The following is a 16,144-nucleotide window of genomic DNA, read 5'->3' as shown; positions in this document are numbered from 1 at the left end:
ATTAAAAAAAAAAAGTAGAGAAAACAACCTTCTGTTTTCCCATCTTCTCACAGAACCAGGAAAAACCTGAAAATACCGAAATGAAGATATAATTGCAACTGTTGTTGTAATTGTACTTGATTGTACTTAATTGTACAACCGGACTTGAACAGACTGTCCTAGTTTCTATCACCTACAAAGCTCCTGGTTTTTAACTCACTCTCCCCATCTCATAGCAAAACGCTCTTCTGAATATCAGCCGACCTTTCAGAAGAAAACAAATCTTTCATAATAATTTATGACGCACTCTTCCTACGGCAGGATACGGCTGCGAAAAGCATGGATCACACAAGAAGCAAAAAGAACCTTGCTGTGACCTCGGTGGTGTTTGCTCCTTTTCTGTAGCTATTTGCAACTTCTCTCCTAAATGCCTAACTATATCCGTACCCAGCAGGCCCTTTACTCTTTACAAACAGGCCCACACGAACACACAAGGAAGATCTTTGTTCCCGAATGCGCCGTGCCGCCGATGCGCAGCCCCAGCTGTTGCTTTGGGGCTGCCATTCCAGAGGCCTCTCCCGCGCTCCTCACGGGACACTGCGCGCGAACTCCCATCCCGCCCGGCGCCGCGCAGTGACGTCACCCGCCGCGTGACGTCACGCGGCATGGCGGCGCCCAGGAGCGCACGCGGGGGGCAGCGGTGGTAGCGGCAGGCCGGGCCCGGGCAGGCCCCGCTCGCTTCCCCTCCGCTCCCCTCCGGTCCCCTCCGGTCCCCTCCGCTCCCCTCCGCTCCCCTCCGCTCCCCTCCGCTCCCCTCCGCTCTCCTCCGCTCTCCTCCGCTCCCCTCCGGCCCGGGGCTCCCGAGTGCGGTAAGCGCTGGGCGCGGCGGGGGGAGCAGTGGCCGGAGCTCCCGCGCGTGGCAGCGGAGGCCGTGCCGGGCCCTGCCGCGGCTCTGGCGGGTGGTTCCCGGCTGGGAGCACTGCGCGGCCTGCGGGGATTTATCCAGCGATTGTGCTTTTATCTCCGCAGGTGTTCCAGGAGGACGCGGTAGGCCTGGCCTGTCTGTTGTATTTAGTTATATTGTAGCTTATGAAGTTATTTTTAGCTATATATGTATGTTAGCTGGAAGTTATTGACGTATTTAAAAAAGAAGTGAAATAATTATTCCAATAATTCCCCGTTTGCTTGAATATCAAGGTAGTCTCCATTACTTGGATTTGAAGGCCTTCTTTTTTATTTCCTCGGTTTCCTTTTTAGGTAAAAAATGAAGGCCAAAAAAGGAGGGAGATTTAACTCTTCCTTTAAATTGAAACGGAAAGGCATTGAAGTAGTAGGAGAATGGAAAAGCGTTCAGATCGACCCCAATCTATTTGCTGAGGAGGAGTTTCGAGATATAGTGTGCTTGGAGGAGCTCACAGAGTACAAGCTAGTAAGTTCTTCCAGCGTGGGGAAAGTGAAAGAGAAGAAGAGAAAGGCTGAGAGTGCTTCTGAAGAAGGCAATGAAGAGGTGGAAGAACCTGCCGTCCCTCCAAAAAAGAAAAAGAAAAAAAAAGATTTGAGAAGCCAAACAGATAAAGGCAATACTTCTAATACAGCAGAAAATGATGTGCTGGTTGATAAAGTGGTAAAGTGTAATGAAATGATTGAAGATGCTAATTCTGAAGACCATGGACATGTGACTGTGAGCATATCAAGCAGAAAAGACACTCCAAAGAAGAAAAAAAAGAAGGTACCTAAAAACAAGGCTTCTCAAGCACAGGAAGACCTTCCATCAGTAGTTACTTCTAAAAAAGTCAAAAACTGGACAACAGAAGTTTTATCTGCCACAAATGATCAAAAAGCTGATGTGTCTGCATGGAAAGACCTGTTTGTACCTGAGCCAGTGTTGCAGGCCTTGAGCTACCTGGGGTTTAGTGCTCCAACTCCTATTCAAGCCTTAGCCTTGCCTTCTGCCATTCGGGATAATATGGACATTCTTGGTGCTGCAGAAACAGGTACAAATCTGTTAATCTGATCGTGTATGCTTGGAGCATCCCATTTCTCTTCTGAAAATTTAGCCCATGGTTTCAAGCTTTTATATGCAGAAAAAGCAGCTTTTATATATTAGAAGAGCTTTTGTCTTTTGTATGTCCAGCATATTAGTAAAATTTTAAAACTTTGTAACTTACAAACATGGGAATGACCCATCTTTAAAAGAATGCAAAGCTTTGAAGTGTCACTGTCTCTTTTCCTGTTTCTCAAACTGCTTCCTGTTTTGGGAATGGTAAGGTGATACTCTGCAAAAGGCAGAAGTAATGAAGCAAACAGGGTCTGACCCTGTGAGGCAAATGCACGAGAAATGAGGCAAAGCAGAGAACCAGGTTCCTGTGGAGATAATTCGTACTAGTGTGGAGCAGTGAATGAACACTGAGCACAGCGTTAAGCGTGAATATGACCCAGGTCCCAGAGCAAAACAGGCCCACCCTGTGCTTTGTCCCCTGGCTTTGCCTGTATGTTGTCACCAGCCCTTCTTCCTGCTTGTGCTTAAAGTGAGTTATTATGTTTATGGTTTGAGAGGTAAATTCATGAGCATTGAGACTCATTGAGCATTGCTAGCCTTTATGACATTTGTAATAGCTCTTTGTTTACTTAATGCTACGAAGTCTCAGAACATTATGTTCCCTCAAACTTCGTGGTTCGTACCTTTGAAGTTTTGTCTTTAACAACAGTTTTTTCCCTTGAACACCTAGAGACAGGAAGCACCATTGGAAGCTGCCTTGCTTTAAAAGCTTACTTTGTACTGTTTTCATCTGTTCCAGTTGCTTTATCTCACTGCTTCTCTGTAAAGTCATTTACTGCTCTTGAGCAAGAAGGTATAGTAACTAATAAGATATGCAGTCATTTGCATATTTATTTTAATTAGAAGCTGTGTTGATGCTATTAGCTTTAGTGAGATTAAAAAACCCTGCAGGGAGTGTTTTTAAAAATGGAACTGAAAATTTAAGTGGTGTTTTTATACTGCAAAAAAGTGCCATTTTGGCAGTGCTGGTAAGCAAATTCCTCCCTAGCTGCAGAATGGAAAGAGTGGTTGGTGGCAGGCTGTGTTGTTGCTTTATAATCTTGTATAAGCCTGAGGTAGTAGGAATGTGTTTTGCTCATTTATTCTTTCATGAGTGAAATCTGGATTCACTCCAGAAAGTCCATTGGTCGTCATGCTTCTGCAGAAACTTGGGAAATGTGAACAACTGCCTGTCTGGAGGTGCTGCAGTTGGGAGAGGCTGAAACTCTTCTTTCTATATCCTGCAGCACCTCTTAGCATTGGGCCCGAAGGAGGAATGTGTGAAATTAAAGAACTATTAATCTGTTTTGGTAGTAACATTGGGAAATCCTGCAAGATTTTGATATGGCAGTAGGTCCTTGTGCAGATCAGACTAAGGGAATGTCAAGGCTTGTTGTTTTTGCACTGGGTCTAACCCTTCCTGTTCATTACTATGTAGAACTAGTGAAGTTTCTGGTTAAGGAGCCAAATCTATGTGAAATTATACAATATGAAACTTTTCAAAAGAGCATGAATTGGTGTGAGCTGTAGTACCAAGGCATTCTTTCCTCCTGGTTTTGCATGCCTGTCTATGGTACATGGTTTGTATGTTATAAAGATAACGTCCTGTGAGGTGATAATTGGTTTAATTTGTGGGTGAATCTAGTACCTGCAGAATAGTCCTGATTATCAGAGCCATAATCTGTCTGGGTGCATTACTGACATTTGCACCAGCAAACTGCATTACATTTAATTCAAAATCAGCAAGTGTTCTTCACCTTAAAAACAGATATTCTGTATTACCAGAACATTATTGTATAAGTGCTCTAAGTACAGGTTATAAACATTTCCTGTTTCAAGTGCAGACTGAAATCATAAAACACCTCCCAGCCATGCTGGAAGGTGGATAAGTGGATATGAGACTTTGCAGCAGCACTGGTGAGGATGATGACGCTGGGCTTATTTGTATTAACTCATATTAAGGTTCTCCCCTTAAATAGCCAAAATTCTGTGTTGCTGAATTGGCAAACCTTTACAGCTTTTTGATATGGACAGGAATTGAGATTTCCAGAGGATTGCTTTCCAGCAGTGGCCTATTACAGGAATTGTGTAATAGTGTCTTGTACTCTGGATGCTGCTTTCATGATTAGCAAACTGCTACATCTGAAAAGCTTAACTGGGGTAGATGTGCTACCAGGCTTTTCCTAATGTTTTTATTACTGACAGTTCAGAAGGGAATATGTGGCAGAGATGCAACTTGCAGTAGGTACAGTAAACCTTTGCAATTGAACTTGCTTTTGACAAGCCCTGTGTCTCCAAAGTGGGCTCTCTCTTTTAAATTAGATGTATGTGTTCTGATTATAAAAATGTGACCCAGTGCTAGATCAGGAAATTAGATGGTGGAGTATTTAAAAATACAGTATCTTAGAAAGTTGTAAATACAGGACTATAAATTGAAGATAGAAGCTAATCCTTAAAGTGCTTTCCAGTTTGTCCTTGGCCTCATTTGCTATTCCTTTATTTGGAGAATGTTGATTAGAACTTTCAATTAGGGCATGGTATTCTCCTTATGGGCATACAGTTATTTAAAAATATCTTGACTGCAACTGCAGCTTTTAAAAAACAGTTTTAGAACAAATAAATATGTCTGACCTGCTAGAGATTGGAAAAATACCTGTTCCCCAGGAACAGAGAACAGCAGGTGTATAAAGGGAACAGGAGAAAAGGTGCTACTGCTGCAAGTTTCTGGTCTTCTAAAGATAATGAGTTTGCATCTGTTACAATGCTGTGTTTTAAGAACAGTGTGTGATTGGCTGTTGCTTTTCTCATCTTTTCAAATAAATGAGTTGTCAGTCTGTGTTATTCTTGTTTGTTTTTTTAGGAAGCGGCAAAACGCTTGCATTTGCAATTCCAATGATTCACTCTGTGCTGCAGTGGCAAAAATCAAATAACTCAACAACTAGAAATGACAGTATTTCTAAAGAGTCCCATCAGCATCATGATGAAACAAGATGGGAAAATGAGGATGAAGTAGAAAAAGTAACCCATCAGCAGGCTGAAGATAGCAGAGATGAAGATGATGCATCTTTCACAACAGGCTGTGTGAAGGTGCTGGAAGATGTTGAATTTGATTCTGATAACAAGACACATACTGTTGACTCCCATAAAAACAGACCTCTTTTAGGACTGGTGCTTACTCCTACAAGAGAATTAGCTGTACAAGTAAAGCACCACATTGATGCAGTTGCAAAGTTTACAGGTATGTAAATCCCACAGGCCGTGTTCCACAGCCAGATTAGACTGTTTTTGGATCTTGGCATTCATGTTGAGTCAGAATGTGTGCCGCGCTTTCTTCCATAAAATCATGAAATTGGTGTAGCTTTTGAGGGGTTAGAGTTTATAGCCACTGATGTGTAAGAAATGCATGTCAATTCTTCAGCGAGATGCATGTGGAAATAAGTAGTTAATGTGAGCTGTTTTGCTTTAAAATGTGTCTTCCTTCAAATAGGTATTGATTCATGTTCTCAAAACACAGAGTCACTACTAGATACCTGGCGACAACTAACTTTGTTCTAGTTTTGGATAATACAGGCTATATCTAATTAATAATTTCATTATATACAACATTTTGATTATGTATAATAATTTCATTTTTAGCAATTATATTGACTTTGTATATAATGTATATGTATAACTTTGTTCTATCTAATGATAAAAAAAGAAGTTATGGCCATAAATATTTAGGGTAGATGGCATTGCTATATTGTCTGACTTACCCACTGCAGCAGTCAAGCCTCAGAAGCGTTACTGAGTAACATGCTTGACAAAAGCAATTCCCCCTCCTCTTCCTCTCCTTTCCAAACCAGAAATCAGTACATCTGTTAAGTGAATGAGTGAGGACATGAAGCTGTTGAAGACGGCAAGTTTTTCCCAGTTCTCTCCACTTCTCCAGTAGCAGTAATTGTTTTTTATTAAAGAGGATATGTAGTGCAACACACTGCTTTTAAGTCTATCTTTCTTTGGTGTCTTTATGTCCTGCTGTGCTCATCAGTCTGCATCTGATTACAAGGCTTATTTTAACTTCTAGGCTGAAATAATCAATTTATGTCCTACAGTTCTGATAGAAGCAGTGCTATTTATATATAAAAATCCGCTGCCCAAGTGATAATATAGTTGCTGCCGCAGGAGAGGAGATATTTTGATGTGGACTTTATTGCCTTGAACTCGCTTTGGGAAAAAACACTGCAGTGGTGTTTCCCAAGTAGTCCAGAAGAGAGTTCAGAGGAAGCTTGGATCCTGGAAGGGTCTTGCACAGTAGCATTGAGTTTATCATGGATCAGTGTATTCTTTGAAGAAGTAGGGTGAAATAAGCCATGTGTGGAGTCTGCTTCCAAAGATAAACTCCTTCTAGTACCCCTGCAGACTACTTAAAGCTAACAAGGTCTGTGCTACTGTGACAGAATCATTAATCGGATGGGAGCGTACTTGGTAGGATTGTGCTATAGCAAATGAGCAGTTATTTAGCAAGACAAGTATTTCTCAGTCTTATTCTTGAAAGGATCTTCTGGTTATTCTTAGCAGGAATATGTTTGTTCATGCAAATATAATTGAGAAAACACAAGACTCTGAAATATGTGTAAACACAACTAACAGCTATGGATGTGATTCTTCATGCTGTTGAAAGACAGGTCCACTAATTCTTAGCATCTAACTATAATGAGGATTTTTCTGTAAAACTGAGTGCATTTCTGTATGCTCAGTGTTACATAAAACCCCTGAAGTTTCCTGGCCAAAATGCTTGTTGAAAGTTGCAATGTAGACTCTTTAAAACACTTCAAAATGTAGATATATATAAAAACATTCACTGGTAAATTAGTGAAATAAAATCTGTTATTTATACGTTCTAGGCATTAAGACTGCAATATTAGTAGGAGGCATGGCTGCACAGAAGCAAGAACGTGTACTGAATCGAAAGCCAGAAATTGTAATTGCAACCCCAGGCCGTCTGTGGGAGTTAGTTAAAGAGAGACACCCACATCTTTCAAATCTTCGTCAGCTCAGGTAAAGGTACCTTTTCAGATAACTGCTGGATACTGAACTGGGCAGTCCTGCATACTGGTTAGGTTTACTATCAGATTAAATAATTTAGACTACACAAGATCACCTATTTCTGTGTCAGTGTTTCATTGAAATGCACATTGGTTATTTTGATGGAGGGAAATGTCAGTTAAAGGCAGTAGTAAAAACCTGATTTTTCAAAAAGAAATGCAGAAGGCTACTGTAGCTGCCCCAGCATACCTGCTGTTCCTTTTGGCTTTATATGCGTAACATCCTTTATGTGTTTAGCAAGAAAAGTTGTTCTTAAATGCATCAGGTTGGAATTCAGCTGCACAAGTGTATTTTCACTGTGTGTTCTCTACTTGACAGGTGCCTTGTGATTGATGAAGCAGACCGAATGGTTGAGAAAGGTCACTTCTTAGAGCTGTCTCAGTTGCTGGAAATCTTAAATGATTCACAGTATAACCCTCGACGACAGACTTTTGTTTTTTCTGCCACTTTGACTTTAGTCCATCAGATTCCCACAAGAGTTTTACAAAAAAAGAATGCTAAAAAGATGGACAAGAAGACCAAACTGGAATTGTTAATGGAAAAAGTGGGAATAAAGGGCAAACCCAAAGTAATAGACTTAACAAGGAAAGAGGCTACTGTTGAGACTCTGACAGAAACCAAAATCCACTGTAACACAAATGAGAAGGACTATTACCTCTATTACTTTCTTCTTCAGTATCCAGGAAGAACCATGGTCTTTGCAAACAGCATAGACTGTGTAAAACGCCTCAGTTCTCTCCTCACAATCTTAAATTGTGATCCTCTTCCTTTGCATGCCAATATGCACCAAAAGCAAAGGCTGAAAAACCTGGAAAGGTTTGCTGAGCGAGAGAGGTGAGTTCATTTTCAACTTCCTAGCAAAGAAAAAAAGAAATTCCAGAAAGGGTCATGGGGAAAGGAAAAAAATCTGTTAAGAGTAGGAGCAGGTCAGGGAAGTTAGCTGAGCATGTGAGTCCCCTGTTCATAAGCCCAAGATATTATCAATTCAGGATGAGGTTTCACAGTTAAAGTGGTGAACTGGAGCAAGTTCAGTGGAAGGCTATCAAGATATTCAAAAAGCACTGGCTCTGCAAGAGAAGAGTCTGAAGGGGCTGGGTGATTGTATTACCTGGGAAAAGTATTTTCTGGGGAGCTAAAGGCAACCCTCTGACACCATAAAAGACAGTTATTCAGAAGATGGAGCCAGGCTTTTCAGAGTGGTGCTTGATGGGAGGATGAGGGGTAATGGGTACAAGTTGAAATAATAGGTTCAGGCTGGATATGAGAAAGGGCTTTTTCACTGTGAGGACAGTCAAGCATGGGAGCAGGCTGCTTGTCTTCAAGTTTTTTGAGGCTCAGTTGGATAAAAGCCCTGAGCAACCCAGTCCAGTCTTGCAGCTCATCCTGCTTAGGGACCTCCTGAGGTACACTGGAGCTTGAAATAGCCTGTGGTCCTGGAGCTTGTTGCTGCTGAAGGAGCTGTCACTTGCTCTGTTTTCAGACATGTTTTTAGAACTGTCCTGCACAGCTCTGTCCATGTCCTGGCTCTGCAGCTCATTTGATCCTCTGTAAGTTATTGAATCTCCCTAAACCATCAGAAAACTAATCACTTACTAGTCATTTGCAGGTTTAGTTACATAAATCCGTATCCCAGGGGTCAAAGTATCTTTGAGCAATGCAAAAGAAAGGGCAGTTGTGCCTTTCAGCAGTAGTGGGCATCCAGGGCTTACCCAGGCAGACCTGTCCTGCCGTTTTAGGAAACATTGTTTTGGGTTGTCTTTGGCATGGCCTTTGGGAGGAGATTTTTAGTGTCATTACTTCCATAGTCCAAAAGCCTCACAGTTTAGTCCTGCTGTGAACTGCTGAATGCTGTCTGGGAGTTGTTAATAGATTAAGTCTCTTGTTAATAGATTCAGGCATGGAGAACAGAGGTTGAATTGCTGTGATGGAGCTGCAGCATCCCTTGGCAAATGTATTGATAGCATTTGCATAGGTCAGGTGAGGCGTTTTCAGAGACTGCAGATTTTCAAGGCAGGAAAGAAATCTATGAGACCATCTCTCATGGCCTTCTGCAGATTGCAATCTGCAGAATTTTCTGTTGTTGTTTCTGCTTTGAACCTTGTAGCAATAGAGTATGCAGTCAGATGCCATAAAATCATAATAAATTTCCATTTGTCATTCCAAAGTCATTTCAGTTGCTGGAAGATGTTTTTAAAACAAACTGTTCCATATCCTAGGGAGACTTTTGTTTCTGTAGAGACTGCTTATATAAAAGAGCAACTTTTGTGAGTAGTAGATCTTGTCTAGGGATAAGGAGAAATAGTAATTGTTAGAACAGAACTTCCCCCTTTATTTCTAGGGTTTAATTTACTGAGAGTTTGAATGCAAATTGGTAGAAGATACTTCACCCCCAAAAAATGTTATTTAAATAACATGTTAATGTTAATAATGTGATTTTTCTCAACTGGTAAAGCTTTTAATAACATGTCTGTACTGCCAGAGGACCAACTGTGTTGTTAATGGTGTGGTCATAGCAAGGTAAAGAAATTCTTTAAAACCTGGACAGTGCACTTAAAAGTGTAATGCAGGGACACATAACCCCCCTTCCTCACAGAATAGCAATTTTTTCTAGCATTCTTGTGAACTGAGAGAAGAAAAACATAGGAAAACAGGATCCAGCAAGGTAGTGCATTTATTTATTAAAAACAGAATAGACTTGCTGAAGGCAACATTTGCATTTATAAATTTTACTTTAAGAATTATTATTTCAAGACTGTTCTTGAGGTAAATTGTGTAACTGTAAGGGCAACCAGACTGCATATATTCTACAGATAATACAGTATAAACTTGTTTGTTAAACTGCTATGGTAGAATTCTAGGTTGCTGTATTTTATGTTCCTTGGCAAATTATTTACTCATCAATTTCATGTTTGTTAAATTTTGTCCATTTCTCAGCTGTGTCCTCCTGACAACAGATGTTGCAGCTCGTGGTCTTGATATTCCTAATGTCCAGCATGTCATCCACTACCAGGTTAAGCATTTTTAATGTTTTTCCTTTTGCTATTTTGGTTTGATATAAGTTTTTGCTGATCCTGAATGCTGTAAAACTGTAATTCTTGGTCCCATATATAGCATGGTCCCAAGTATTGAGATTAAATCATTTAACTGTCCTTAGTGCTTTATACTTAAAGATCTCATTTCTGCAGTGACTAACTGCAAAAGGTAGCACTTTTTGAATGAGTGATTATGTATCAGAAATTATATAATATAGTTATGATCCTCCTTGCATTTTGCTTACCATTGATATCCAGTTACTCAGCCTTATAACTCTTCTCTGAGGACACATAAAATATTTTCCTGTTTTGCAAGTGAAATGACAGAGGGTCAGAAGTAGGTTCACAAAAGAAGATGCAAGGAAAAGTTCTGGATCAGAGAACACAAAGGGTGTCAAGACATCATCTTTTACATACTTTCACCCATTTTCATGCAATGTGCTGTCTGTGTAAAACTCCATATTCTTCTGCAGCATCTTATCCAAAGCATGCCAGGCTGCTGGCAGCTGTCCATGGCCAGCTGCATGCTTCTCTGAATTCTTGCAGGTCCCTCGTACTTCTGAGCTCTACGTGCACAGAAGTGGCCGAACAGCCCGAGCTGCCAATGAAGGCCTCAGCCTGTTGCTGATTGGTCCTGAAGACTTGATCAATTTTCGGAAAATCTATAAAACGTTGGAGAAGAGTGAAGAGCTGCCATTTTTCCCAGTTGATGCCAAGTGCATGACTTCTATTAAGGTAAAGAAATAACAGGTTTTTTGCAGCCTGGGTAGTTGCTTGCTTATTTATATTACTGGTATTATACTGCCTGTCATATTCTTTCCAGGTTTCAGATGAAGTTTACACTTGAGGATCTGGATTTTAAAATTAAGTTAATTACACTTTATATTTTTTTTTTAAGCAATATCTTTGATATCTCCTCAATAACTGGCCCAAGAAAGGTGTTCAAACATAAACATCACTTATGTTTTTCCAGAAACAGTATAGGGAGGTGAATATGTTTTGTGGCTGTGGAGCTGGAATGACTCTAAGTACATTGTTTAAAGCCTCTTCCATCTAAAGTCTCTTACAGACTAGAGAACAGTAGCAGGTCCAGGGATATTCAGTGGTCTTCACCTGCCTCTTCCCATCTGAAGTTGTGAGTTGTTCGCTTTTCTAAAAGTTCCTGTTCTGTGAGGCCACAGCTGCCACTGAACCCTATCAAACTGAGTGTGTTTCCCTTTTCTAGGTTATTACCCATTTTAAAGAGAATTCAGCCATTCACTGACTCACAAGATAGACAATGGTTAGAATTTACAAAACACTGTAGACACAGCAAAGTGTCTAGTCACTGCAGATTGTCTACTTCTTGAATAAGAGACTATTTCATGTTTCAGCATTATCTTAAGAGTTTGGATGGTCAGTCATATACAAATGGGACATATTTAAATACTAGATTTTGAAGGACTCCAGGTGGGGTAGAAATGTCTGAATATTGCACAGTCACTGAGAACAAGGAAGAGTGCAAGCAGTCAGATAATGCAGCAGGTGTCTTCTTCATGGTATTCTGATTCTGGGTTACCTAATTGGATTGGACTGAGCCCAGGGTCTATCCCAGTGGCAACAGCAGTATCCTCACCTTGGGAATAATGACAGCAAGTTTCAAAACCCAGGCTTGATGCAAATAGGGTATTTCTTTCAGGAGATGCAGCTTTCTGAAAGAGGAAAGAAAATCAAATAAATGCTTCCACTGATAGATTTTTTTTCCTCCTCTTGGTAGTAATGAAGAGAATCTGACTTCCATCCCTATCTCCCCCACTGCCCCCTTCCACTCACTAAATGTTTCTAGTTAACTGAAAGAAAACTCTTGTTTTGAAGAGTGTTGCTTCAGAGGTTCCTTTTCTTGAGGAGTTGTTCTTGGCTCTTATCATTCTCCATCAATTAACGGGCAAATAAATACCGTTTCTACACTTTACTTTTCTTGTCACTATGATCTCACCTATCTGTAATAGTGCCCCTCTCCCCAGAAGAGATTTTTGTAATTGTAGTTGCGGGACTCCAGCCTCATAAGCCCTTGCAACAGTCAGGTCTTATTTACGCTTTGGCCTGGGTTTAATCACAAAGTCATTGTAGTTGGAACTAATAGTACTGCTGGTTCTTTATGTCTGTCCTGTTGGCACACTTCTTCCCTCCTTTTGAATGCCTTCATTCAAGTTCAGGAAAAGTCTGAAGGGCTTTCACACTTGAGAGGAATAGAACTGTTGAACCAGGATAAACTTAAATAGGACTTAAATTTTACAGAGGTGGAAAAGCTTACTTTAAATTTCTTGCAGTGATCTAAGAAGTGACTGACTTAATAGTCCACTGCAAGTGTTACTACTTGTATCTCTGTTGTAATTACCGTGTCAGCCCTGGCTGCTGCTGTTACTGTGTAGCACCTGACTATTCAGATTCCTGCATGGCTTTGTTTCATGCAACTGTAAGCATATTCCAAAGAGCAGAATTTGCTTCTGGTTGGTTCACATTTACTGTAAATGCAGATTTTCTTTCCACAGTGAATTAGTTATTTGTTTGTCCCAGCTGGAAGCCTGCAGGTCAGGTTGTTTGCTGGACATGTTTGTTCCACCTGTGTGCTGCTGGGAAGAAGGACAGGACATTCTGTCCTGTGCCTAAACAAGAACCAAGTGCATTCCTGAAAATATGATCTGTTCCTTCCGTATGGCCTGCAGGAGTTTACTTTCTTCAGAGTAAAATGAAAGCAGTGGCTGCTCCTTACTGCTGAGATTAATAACTCTGAGATCAAGCTGTACTACATAAGTATGTAACTTGGAAATGTTTGGTATGATGTTTCTCAAGTGTTTATAGTGATTCATTCATAGAATGTTAACGTTCAGATATGTTTAATAGCCAGATTCTATCATGGATCTAAGGAATGAGACCGCTAGTGAATGATGATGTGTTTATTAGGTGGGGCATCTCCTGGGACATGGGTAGAGGGCAGAAGTGTCTCTGCACCCCAGTTGCATTGTAGTGCATGCTTTCAAAAACCCTGCTAAAGTACCCCACATTTAAACATGCTCATAATGTTTGAATGTACTTTCATTGCAGGAACGGATGAATTTGGCAAGGCAGATTGAGAAGGCAGAATTTTTCAACAGTCGGGAAAAGCAACACAACTCCTGGCTCCAGCAAGCTGCAGAGGCTCTTGAGATTGATCTTGATGATAACATGTTGATGGGCAAGTAGAAAATGTTTTTTCATGGGTATGCTCAGTGGGGCCCATAGTGCTGGTGGCCAGAAGAATCTTCACCGTGGCAGAGAAGCTTCAACAGCTGCAGGGCAGGGGTGGAGGGGAAGGAAAGGAGTGCTGCTGATGCGTGGTGTTAGTGGTGTTTTCAGGATGATTGTGCAGCAGAGAGTGCTGGAGCTGAGGGAGTGAGGTGTGACAGTTCTGGCAAGTCACAGACAAGTCTACATGTAGGACAAGAACTGCTGAGCTTCTGGCAAGCATTTCAGAGTAATCTAAGCAGCCCAGTATGTCCTGATTGAGCCTTGTCCCCTCTTGTCACAGAGAAGGCTGTTTCCACACTTCTGCTTCTCTCTCCCACTCTCTTGTAGTCAGGCATCAGGACAGGAGCCTGACAGCTCTGTGTGGGAACACCCAGGAAGTGCTAGGGAACACCAGATATTATGTGAGCCTTAAGTAGGTTGAGCTGTGTGGGCTAAATGGCCAATACATATATTGAAGTTGATGAGGTTTTTGGTGGTTTGTTAGAAGTAAATAATTTATTACATTTTTAAAATTAAATATTTTGCAAGCTGTAGCTGAGAGAATGTCTAGGACTGTACAACTGTGAGTGGCTATTAGTTCAATGCTGTGAAATTTTGCAAAGCTTAGATGCACTGTAAAATGCCCCATTGTGTTCATATTCTGGGAGCTGAAGTTCTTTGAAGGCAGGCTGAATAGCTGCAGAGGTCAATTCAGATTAGTCTGGCTCTAACCTGTTAGCTGCTAAATATGTCAATGCCTTAATTTTCAACGATGTTTAGATTAACGTCTTTCTTTATTCATGCCTGGACTAGCTGGTTCTCAACCACTTTGCAAGCAAACACTAACCATCTCTGTCTAAATTGTTCAGGAGTGCTTTCAGATAATTAGCACTCTGCTGTCTTGTTTTGACATAATCTGAGTATGCTGTGCTTTGGAATGAGTTTCCAAACAGTACATCCAATCCAAGTAAGTTGTGACTCTCAAGTGAAACATTTTGTAATTGCAACTCAGAAACTTGCCAGGTTTATGCTTTAAAGTGTACTTATTATTTAATACTTGTGTAGCTTCTTGGAGTCCAATTAAACTCCCAATCATTCCTGCTGTAAGTGAAGTGCCTCTTACACAGTTACAAAAGATTTAGTAATATGCTTTCAATTTTACCTTAGAGCAACCTTCAGTTCATTTTTCTCCTTATTTCAGGCCTTAACTATGGTTACTCAGTAGTCAGGATTCTTCTCAATCTCATTACTTTGTGAACAGCCTGGGTGATTTGAAAATGTCACAGGTGACTGGCAGTTGAGTGACCTTGTTGGAGAGAGAAAGCTTGGGTCAACATCTGCCCCTATCACTAGAAAGGCCTGCAATGCAAGTTTTTTTCAGGTTGTAACATTCTGTTTCTTTGATTTCTGCCCCAAGGAAGAAAAGCTAGTGAGCAAGAAGAAAGCCAGAAGCAAAAGATGCTAAAGGGGATGAAAAAACAACTGAAACATATGTTGTCCCAGCCACTGTTTAAAGTCCTTATGAAAACCAAGTACCCAACACAGTCTGGAAAACTACTCTTGCCTCAGACATCAGTGGGTATTTCAGCTCTAGGTGCCATGTCCAAAAAGCAAGCCAAGAAGAAGAAATCAATAAAATAAATCAGATAACAGCCAGATCATTGAGTGTGACAAAAGCAAGGACTGTCCTCATCAAGGCTCTCAGTGCTTATGGAGGAACCCAGCTAGAAGACAGACTGTATAAAGATGTTGCCTGTATATTGGTTGTGCAGACACAAAACAAAATGGTGATTTAAAGGGCACAATTAACATCTGGTTAGTTACAATTGAATCTTGTCTTGGATCTTGGTTTTTATCTTCTTATTTTTTTTCTTAAATCTCTATATTAATAGAAGTTAATTAGTTTTCACATAGTTCTGATAGTTACTCCATTTTGTGAGATGGGTAAGAGTTACTGGGTGGAATTCACTGTGGGCATACTCTACTGATAAAACTTGATTTGAATTTTAATGTCTTTGAAGGACAGGGGAAGGTCGGCTATATACAGTGCGAGTACAGTCTGAGCTGGTGGTAGTGGGAGGTTTGGCTTTTACTGCCTCCAGCTCAGTGTGAAAGGCAGAAAATACAGATAATGTTACCAGTAAGTCCACAGTTCTGGTTATGGAAATGTCCCAGTTTTCATTCTCATCTGATAATAGTTCTCTGTCCTGTTCTCCACCAAGTTTAATTCTCTTAGTCCTGTGTTAATACCTTTTGAATGTGGAAAAAAAAGGTAAGCTGGCAATGGGCAAGGACTGATCTTGTATGTCAGTCAAACGTAGATTTCTGAGGAGTAAGTGTTTCTACTCTGTTTTCTTGATTAATTTTTGAAGTTAAGCTGGTATTTGAAAACATGTTAGAACCATGATCTTCGCTGTAATGGAAGAGGTCATGTTTTGAAATGTCACTTTTGAAGATTGCTCCTTGATGATTATGCTTTTAAATAACTTTAACCTGATCTGGGAAAATATTTTTTAAAACTGTTTTTAAAAATATGTCAGAAAAATATATTTTGATTTTTTGTTAAATTATATCTGCCATAAACTCAAAAGCCTGTGTCTGTTTTCAGTTACTTGAGATTTCTTAATCCCTTATAGCTGATGCTGTTTACACTTAGCAGACAAGGAGAGGGGAAAAGCACCCAAAAGATAAGACGGGAATCTGTGTTGGTGGGAGGACATGTAACCTTCACCTGCTGGCTCTGGATGAGGTCTCATTTCTG

The 16,144-nt window shown here is 40.6% G+C and overlaps 1 protein-coding gene across 4 annotated transcripts; it reads left to right on the top strand.

Annotated features, from left to right (window-relative positions):
* Positions 1 to 629: 629 nt before the first annotated feature.
* DDX24 (DEAD-box helicase 24) lies at positions 630 to 15,932 on the top strand. 4 transcript variants are annotated; one of them, XM_058851911.1, is made up of 10 exons: positions 630 to 848; positions 1,009 to 1,026; positions 1,237 to 1,973; positions 4,878 to 5,255; positions 6,904 to 7,057; positions 7,424 to 7,939; positions 10,040 to 10,115; positions 10,684 to 10,872; positions 13,222 to 13,351; positions 14,801 to 15,932. In XM_058851911.1, the coding sequence occupies exons 3-10, from the start codon at positions 1,244 to 1,246 to the stop codon at positions 15,022 to 15,024; spliced, it is 2,397 nt and encodes a 798-aa protein (XP_058707894.1). In that variant the 5' UTR covers positions 630 to 848; positions 1,009 to 1,026; positions 1,237 to 1,243; the 3' UTR covers positions 15,025 to 15,932. The 4 variants fall into 4 exon arrangements, with proteins under 4 accessions (XP_058707894.1, XP_058707878.1, XP_058707869.1 ...); XM_058851895.1 differs by lacking the exon at positions 1,009 to 1,026; XM_058851886.1 differs by lacking the exon at positions 1,009 to 1,026 and having other exon boundaries at positions 13,222 to 13,355; positions 14,805 to 15,932.
* Positions 15,933 to 16,144: the final 212 nt, after the last annotated feature.

This window comes from Poecile atricapillus, chromosome 1, assembly GCF_030490865.1.
Source record: "Poecile atricapillus isolate bPoeAtr1 chromosome 1, bPoeAtr1.hap1, whole genome shotgun sequence".
NCBI lineage: Eukaryota > Metazoa > Chordata > Aves > Passeriformes > Paridae > Poecile > Poecile atricapillus.
The sequence above is the reverse complement of the archived record's forward strand: the minus strand, read 5'-3'. Positions and strand labels throughout refer to the sequence as shown.